This window comes from Dromaius novaehollandiae, chromosome 4 (assembly GCF_036370855.1).
Source record: "Dromaius novaehollandiae isolate bDroNov1 chromosome 4, bDroNov1.hap1, whole genome shotgun sequence".
Classification (NCBI taxonomy): domain Eukaryota; kingdom Metazoa; phylum Chordata; class Aves; order Casuariiformes; family Dromaiidae; genus Dromaius; species Dromaius novaehollandiae.
The window spans coordinates 87,590,706-87,598,719 of NC_088101.1; the positions used below are offsets into that span (position 1 = coordinate 87,590,706).

Here is an 8,014-nt window from a genome sequence, read left to right on the forward strand (position 1 = left end):
AGCAGGGGTTTAATAACTCAACCTCTAAATGATTGCGTTATTAAATCCATAGCTGGATGCTGATCAGGAGACAGCCAGCTGCAGCTGGACGTGCTCGCTCATGAGTCCAAATACCCGTGCTTCCCAACTGGGCTGCAGGGACCGGTTCCTCCCCGCGCCTGTTAAAATCCCTAGCAAGGTGCTGAACCCCGCAGCGGCGCGATGCACAGCTCAGCTTCCCGCTCGGCCGGGGCCGTGGGTGCAGCTTGCCGCGCTGCAGCCGAGGATGCGCCAGCTGAGCGCTTGCTGTGCGCTGTCTAGCCTCCATCAGGCTTTTTTTTCCCAGAAGCAGAGAAAAGGCTGATTAAAAACGCGCTGGATCCTCCACCCGCGGGTTCCTGCGGATACGCCGCACAGCCCGACCCCGGAGCCGCGTACAGCTCTCGCCACCTGCTCGCGGTAGCCGCTTGCAAGCTGCCATGCAGGAATTGCGTTGCCGCCGGCGGCTCCACGCCATCACAACACCCCCAGACACCCCCAGCCCTCCTTCCCTTCCACCAGCACAACCTTTTATTGGCGAATTATGACCCTCGTTTGTACAAACACCCGACCCGGCCCGAGGAGAGCACGCAGGGAGCACCGCGCACCGTCAACAGGAGCGGAAGACGCTGCGGCCGCCCCGAGCCCGGGCAGCGCGGGCCGGGCTAGAAGGAGTGGGTGTAGAAGATGTCCACGTTGCTCCTGTAGTCCAAGGGCAGAGCCTGGCCAATGCTTTTAGCACCTAAGCTGGCTCCCCCCAGAGCTGAGGAGTGCTTCAGCTTCAAGAGGCTGAACCTGGAGAAGACGTTGTCGGGACGTTCCTTCCTGGCCTGCTGCAGCACCTGGACGAAGCCTGGGAGAGGGCGAAGAGGGTTACGGGGACAGTAGACCCGCCGGGACCCGGCTCCTAGGAGGACCTTCAGGCTTTGGTGGCCATGAGGGCTCAAAGGGAGCCCAGCAAGGAGTGGTCTTCACCCCTTTCTTCCTCCAAAGCGCGTTTCCCCGCTCGCGCCGTGGGGGAAGAGAGGCACAGCCCCCGCGGCCCCCGGCTCACCCTCCTTCATCATCTCCCAGCTGTTCCAGACGGAGCCCACGCAGACGATCGGCAGCCCCAGCTCGCCCAGGAAGAGGCTCTGCGCGGGGGCAAACGGCGCTGGCTGGGACCGGGGCTGGGGCAAAGCCGGCCCCGGCTCTCCGAGCAACTCGGCCCGCCCGGCCCCGGCGCGGCCCTCACCTCGTCGATCCTGGGCAGCACGGCGACGACGTGGCGCGCCAGGATCTCCCCGGCCTTGCCGAAGACGTAGCGGCACAGCGGGTCGCCGGCCCGGGCCCCTGGGAGCGGAGGGGGGCAGTGGGACAGGGGCCTGGGCAGCCCCCGGCTCATCCTCGGCCCCGCTGGCCCCGAAACGCGGAGAGGAGCCGCCGCAACCAGCGCTGGGAACCGGAGCATCACGCGCGGGAGGCTGCGAGCCTCGGCGTGGAGGTGCTCGGCCTCCCCGGGCGCGGGGTTCTCCTACCCTCCGCCAGCTTCCGGCAAAACCCCGCGAACTTGGCCTTCTCGAAGGTGCGGTAGAGGTGGGTCAGGAGGCCCATGCGGTCGGAGATCTGCGCGGGCGGCAGAGAGCGGCCGGTGAGCCCCGCGGCCCCGCGACCCCGCGACGGCGAGCGCGCCGGCCCCCGCCGGCCCCCGCACCTGGAAGTAGTCGAACATGGCCTGCTTGACGTAGCCCACGTCATGGGGCGGCACCTCCAGGTTGTCCATGCAGTCGAAGACCATCTTCACGGCCTGGTGGGCGATCCAGTAGGCTGCGGAGGCAGCGCGGAGCCGGGATGAGAGGCGGCGGGCGCCGCGCCGGAACCCCCGCCAGCCCCCCGCGCCGTGCCGCGCCGCCCGGCCTCACCCGAGCCTTCGTCGCCTATCAAGTGCCCCCAGCCGCCGCAGCCGACCTCCGAGCCGTCGGGGTTGATGAGTTTGCAGTTGGAGCCGGTGCCCGAGATCAGCACGATGCCGCCTGCGGGGACCGGAGCGGGGCTGGGGGACGCGCGGCGCCGGGCGCTGAGGTCCTGCAAGCCCACGTTTCCTCCGGAGCGCTCCTCTTCCTCCCTCCAGAGTGCTCCTCATCCTCAACTCCAAGTGCTCCCCATCTTCCCTCTAAAGCGCTCTTCATTCTCGAGCCAAAGTGCTCCCCATCCTCCCTCCAAAGTGCTCCTCATCCTCCCTCCAGAGCATTCTTCATCCTCCCTCCAGAGCGCTCCCCATCCTCCCTCCAGAGCACTCCTCATCCCCAACCCAAAGTGCTCCCCATCCTCCCTCCAAAACACTCATCCTCAACCCAAACCACCCCTCATCCTCCCTCCAGAGCACTCATCCTCCCTCCAGAGCGCTCATCTTCAACCCAAAGCACTCCTCATCCTCCCTCCAAAGCGCTCTTCATCCTCAACCCAAAGTGCTCTTCATCCTCCCTCCAGAGCGCTCCCCATCCTCCCTCCAGAGCACTCCTCATCCTCAACCCAAAGTGCTCCCCATCCTCCCTCCAGAGCACTCCTCATCCTCAACCCAAAGTGCTCCCCATCCTCCCTCCAAAATGCTCATCCTCAACCCAAACCACCCCTCATCCTCCCTCCAGAGCACTCATCTTCCACCCAAAGCACTCCTCATCCTCCCTCCAAAGCGCTCTTCATCCTCAACCCAAAGCGCTCCTGATCCTCCCTCCGTAGCTCCTCATCCTCCCTCCGTAGCTCCTCATCCTCCCTCCGGAGCTCCTCATCCTCTGCACCAGGAGCTGGGCCCACATGGGGACGAGTCCCCTCGGGGCCGGTCCCGGCTCGTGGGACCCTGCGGGACTCATGACACCCCACATCTCCTTCGCATCCCTCCAGCACCCCGGAGCGGCTCCGGGGACTCATCCGCGGTGCCCTGGTGGTCCCGGCCGCCCCATCCCGCCACGGTGGCCCTACCGTGGTCGGTGGCGGTGGCCATGGCCCCGATGGCGTCGCTGGTGATGCAGTAGCTCTCGCTCAGGTGGGGGAAGCGCCGCCGCAGCTCCTCGAGGAGTTTGCCGAGGGCGTCCCGCTGGTCGCCGCCGCTCAGGGACAGCCCCTGGCCCCGGCACACGGCTCGGCTCAGCCAGCGAAGGGCCCCGGCGTCCCCGGGCCGGGGCGGCGGGGGGGGCCGGGGGGCGCGGGGCAGCCGTGGCGGGGGGCCGGCGACTCACCAGCGAGCGCAGGGGCACGCGCGGGTCCGCCCCGGCCTTGCCCTTGGCCTCGTTGACCATCTGGTTGATGCTCTCCAGGCATTTCTCCGAGCCGACGAGCTGCGGGACGAGACGGGAAGCGCGTGACCCCCCCGGCCCGGCATTCCCGCGTTCCGGACTGGTGTCCGCCCCGCCGCGGGCGCCGTCTCACCCAGTGGTTGGTGCACGGCCCCTCCGTCTCGGCCACGATCCGGCCATCCTCGGAGACGAGCACCACCTTGGAGTGGGTCCCCCCTCTGCGGGAGCAAGCGGTCCCTGAGGGCCGCGCCGGGTGCTGCCGGCACGGGAACGCGTCCCCCGGCCCCATCCTGGTCCCCAACCCCATCCCCATCCCCAGCCTCATTCCCAGTCCCCATCCCCATCCCCATCCCCATCCCTGGCCCCATTCCCGGTCCCCATCCTCATCCCCATCCCCATCCCCATCCCTGGGCCCGGCCCCCCGCGGTGCTCGCTGCCCGCACCCAGGGCGTTTGCCCCAAAATGCCCCAAATCCACAGGGAGCCAAGCACGGAGCATCCTCCCGGGCTGGGGTATCGGGGCAGTTTGGGGGCTGCAGATGCGCCCCCCCCCGGGCTGGGGTATCGGGGGCAGTTTGGGTTTTGGGGGGGCTGCAGATGCCCCCCCCGACTGCGATTTGGGGGGCAATTTGGGGGGCTGCAGATGCCCCCCCCGGGCTGGGGTATCGGGGGCAGTTTGGGTTTTGGGGGGGCTGCAGATGCCCCCCCGGGCTGGGGTATCAGGGCAGTTTGGGGGGGCTGCAGATGCCCCCCCCGGGCTGGGGTATCGGGGGCAGTTTGGGGGGCTGCAGATGCCCCCCCCGGGCTGGGGTATCGGGGGCAGTTTGGGTTTTGGGGGGGCTGCAGATGCCCCCCCCGGGCTGGGATTTTGGGGGCAGTTTGGGGGGTTGCAGATGCCCCCCCCGGGCTGGGGTATCGGGGGCAGTTTGGTGTTTGGGGGGGGCTGCAGATGCCCCCCCGGACTGCGATTTGGGGGGCAGTTTGGGGGGGTTGCAGATGCCCCCCCCGGGCTGGGGTATCGGGGGCAGTTTGGTGTTTGGGGGGGGCTGCAGATGCCCCCCCGGACTGCGATTTGGGGGGCAGTTTGGGGGGCTGCAGATGCCCCCCCCGGGCTGGGATTTTGGGGGCAGTTTGGGGGGTTGCAGATGCCCCCCCCGGGCTGGGGTATCGGGGGCAGTTTGGGTTTTGGGGGGGCTGCAGATGCCCCCCCGGACTGCGCTTTGGGGGGCAGTTTGGGGGGCTGCAGATGCCCCCCCCGGGCTGGGGTATCGGGGGCAGTTTGGGGTTTGGGGGGGCTGCGGATTCCCCCCCTCCCCGTGCCGAGCCCGAGGGCAGGTCGCGTCCCGGGGCAGCGCCCCGCGGGGCCCCGACGCCCCCCCCTTGTCCCCCCCTTGCCCCCCGCGGTGTCCCCCCCCCCGGCCGCCCCGGCCCCTCACCCCTCCACGCCGCCGAAGAGCGCAGCCATGGCGGCGCCGAGCCCCGCCCGCGGGGAGGGACTTCCCGGCGCCCGGGCCCAGGCGTCCGGGCCGCCCCGCCCCCCCCCCCCCCCCCCGGCCTCCGCCACCGCCATCGCCCCGTCCCTGCCCGGCTCCCGGGACCCCCCGGGCTGCCCCGTCCCTGCCCGGGACCCCCGGGACCCCCGGACCCCCCCGTGGAGGGGTGGATGGATGGATGGATGGATGGATGGATGGATGGATGCGTGGGAAGGCGGAGGGGCGCCGGGGAGAGGGGATGGAGGGGGGGACAGATGTGAAGGACGGCTGGAGAAGATGGAGGGGTGGTTGGACGGATGGGTGGAGAAGAAGGAGGGGTGGTTGGACGAGTGGTTGGAGGGGCAGATGGACGGGTGCAAGGATGGACGGATGGAGAGAATGGAGGGGTGAAGAAGATGGAGGGGTTGGATGGGTGGAGAAGAGGGAGGGGTGGTTGGACAAAGAGGGTGGCAGGGTGGGTGGTTGGACGGATGGGTGGAGAACAGGGAGGAGTGGACGGATGGATAGCTGGAGGGGCAGCTGGAGGGGTGCAAGGATGGATGGATGGATGTAGAGAATGGAGGGATGGAAGGACGGATGGAGAGGATGAAGGGGTGGTCAGATGGCTGCCTGGCTGGAGAGGACACATGGGATGGAGGGGCGGATGGATAGGTGGAGAAGACGGATGGGTGGATGGCATGGCAGACGGATGGGTGCATGGATGGACGTATGGGTGGAGAGAAAGGAGAGGCAGATGGAGGGGCAGAGAGGGTGGCAGGGTGGCCAGACGGCTGGCTGGGGAGGACAAACGGAGGGGCAGGTGGTGGCCGGAGAGATGCAGAAGAGGGAGGGATGGATGGATGGAGAGGATGGAGGGGACAGAGAGGGGGACGGATGAGCAGAGGGATGGATGGATGGATGGATGAGCAGGCAGAGCAGACCGGGAAGAGGCGGTGGGGGGCAGATGGAAGGGGGCGAAGGGGGGCTGTAAGGCGCCGAGGGCGGCCAGCAGGGCCGGCGGCACAGGGGAAGACGCCGGTGACCTTCCCGTGGGGACACCGGTGGTTTTGGGGACATGGCGGTCCTCGCCCTGGCCACGTCCCACCACCCCCAGGTGCCCCATGCAAGGACCCTTCCCCTAAAGCGCTTTAACCCCCCGAGGGCCGCGGGAGGGGAAGGGTTAAGGCACAGTCCCTGGGGAGGGGTGTGTGTGTGTGGCCCCCCCCCCCCCCCCCCGTGAACCCACCGACCTCATTAAGCCCCTCCTGGCACCAGGCTGTCTGTCCCGCTGCCGTCACCACCGCGGGGGGACAGATGGGGACGGGGACGGGGACGGACGGCTCGCGCCTTTGTCTGAAGTTGTGCAAAGTTTGCACGGAGCCGGCGCGGCCGGGGCTGCGGTGAGTGCGTCAGCCGGGGGGGACGGGGGGCTGGTGGGGGCCGGGTGCCACCGGCTTGGGGACGGGGACAGGGACAGGGATGGGGACAGGGATGGGGATGAGGGTGAGGATGGAGATGGGGATGGGGACAAGAATGGGGATGAGGCTGAGGCTGAGGATGGAGATGAGGATGGGGATGAGGATGAGGATGGAGATGCGGATGGGGATGAGGCTGAGGCTGAGGATGGAGATGAGGATGAGGATGGAGATGCGGATGAGGATGAGGACAGGGATGAAGATGAGGATGGGGACGAGGACGGCTTGCCGGGTGGCCGCCATCCCCAGCCCACGGCGGTGCGGACGCCTCCCCACGCCGCCTCGTCACCCTCGGACCGGGCCGTTAAGCGGCGGCGGCCAGGCGAAAGCCCGGCGACGTGGGCAGCGACTCCGCTCTGCCGGGCCAGCGGGGCCGCGAAACGCCCCGGCGCCTCCGCGGTTTCACTGCGGCGAAACGGGCCGCGGGAGCCGGCGCCGGGAGACCTGCTCCGCCGGAGCCTCTCGCGGCCGCGAGTCGCTTTTTCCCGTTTTTCCGGACTTATTTTGCTCCATGGCGGCCCAGCAGAAAAAGCACCGCTTGGAGAGGCTGGAATATCGCGGGGGTCCGGCTGCATCCCGCTGCGGGGAGAGAGACGCACGTGGGAAACGGGCTGGTTGCAGCGGTGCTTTCGCGGCTGTGCATGGTGCGGGTGCTGCGTGTGGGTGCTGCGCATGGGTGCTGTGCATGGTGCGGGTGCTGCACATGGGTGCTGCGCATGGGTGCTGTGCATGGTGCGGGTGCTGTGCATGGGTGCTGCGCATGGGTGCTGTGCATGGTGCAGGTGCTGTGCATGGGTGCTGTGCGCAGGTCGGCAGCCAAGCCGGGGCCCGTCTGCGGCTGGGGAGGGTTGCACAGGCAACGGGATGCTGCACCGCATCTCGGGGTAGGAATCCCAACGGATCTGGGTGCTGCAGCATGGCACGGTGCCACCTCCATCCCGGTGGCAGCAAAATCCGTGGAAATGCAGGCGGCTTGGGCTGCGTCCATCCGTCCGTCCGTCCATCCCTACCGCCAGCCGCCTCCCTTTGGGCACGCAGCCCCTCTCCAGGCTGCCGCGCCGGTGGAAACGCCGCGTCCGTCCCTGCCGGCTGTCCGTGCCGGAGCGCCGGGCCGGAGCAGGGAGACGGAGCCGGCCGCAGAGAAGGTCCCCAGTGGCCCCGAAGCCCGTCCACGCGGGGTAAGTGGCTTTGGGGCTGCGGGTGGCTGCGGCATCCCCCCTCGCCCCGCATCTCCTCGGCCGGGTGCCGGTGACCGGGAGCCTGTCCCCCTCCAGCCTCGGCCCCCTTGGCAGCGGCTTCCCGCGGGTGGAAAGTCCTGGGAAGGGGGTGGTGGAGCTGGATGGGGCGCAAGGCTGGTTTGCACCTGCAGTGATGCAACGCGGCTGGGCGCAAGGCTGGTTTGCAGCTGCAGCGATGCAACGCGGCTGGGTGCAAGGCTGGTTTGCAGCTGCAGCATTGCAACGCGGCTGGGCGCAAGGCTGGTTTGCAGCTGCAGTGATGCAACGCGGCTGGGCGCAAGGCTGGTTTGCAGCTGCAGCGATGCAACGCGGCTGGGTGCAAGGCTGGTTTGCAGCTGCAGCATTGCAACGCGGCTGGGCGCAAGGCTGGTTTGCAGCTGCAGCGATGCAACGCGGCTGGGCACGAGGCTGGTTTGCAGCTGCAGCGATGCAACGCAGCTGGGCACAAGGCTGGTTTGCAGCTGCAGCATTGCAACGCGGCTGGGCGCGAGGCTGGTTTGCAGCTGCAGCGATGCAACGCGGCTGGGCACGAGGCTGGTT

The 8,014-nt window shown here is 68.6% G+C and overlaps 1 protein-coding gene across 2 annotated transcripts; it reads right to left on the reverse strand.

Annotated features, from left to right (window-relative positions):
• Positions 1 to 526: 526 nt before the first annotated feature.
• NAGK (N-acetylglucosamine kinase) lies at positions 527 to 4,792 on the reverse strand. Of its 2 annotated transcripts, XM_064511691.1 has the most exons (10): positions 4,726 to 4,792; positions 3,424 to 3,508; positions 3,234 to 3,332; positions 2,977 to 3,118; positions 1,920 to 2,030; positions 1,712 to 1,824; positions 1,536 to 1,623; positions 1,253 to 1,350; positions 1,073 to 1,151; positions 527 to 871 (listed from the first exon to the last, which is right to left on the reverse strand). In XM_064511691.1, the coding sequence occupies exons 1-10, from the start codon at positions 4,752 to 4,754 to the stop codon at positions 684 to 686; spliced, it is 1,032 nt and encodes a 343-aa protein (XP_064367761.1). In that variant the 5' UTR covers positions 4,755 to 4,792; the 3' UTR covers positions 527 to 683. The 2 variants fall into 2 exon arrangements, with proteins under 2 accessions (XP_064367761.1, XP_064367762.1); XM_064511692.1 differs by lacking the exon at positions 3,424 to 3,508 and having other exon boundaries at positions 4,726 to 4,784.
• Positions 4,793 to 8,014: the final 3,222 nt, after the last annotated feature.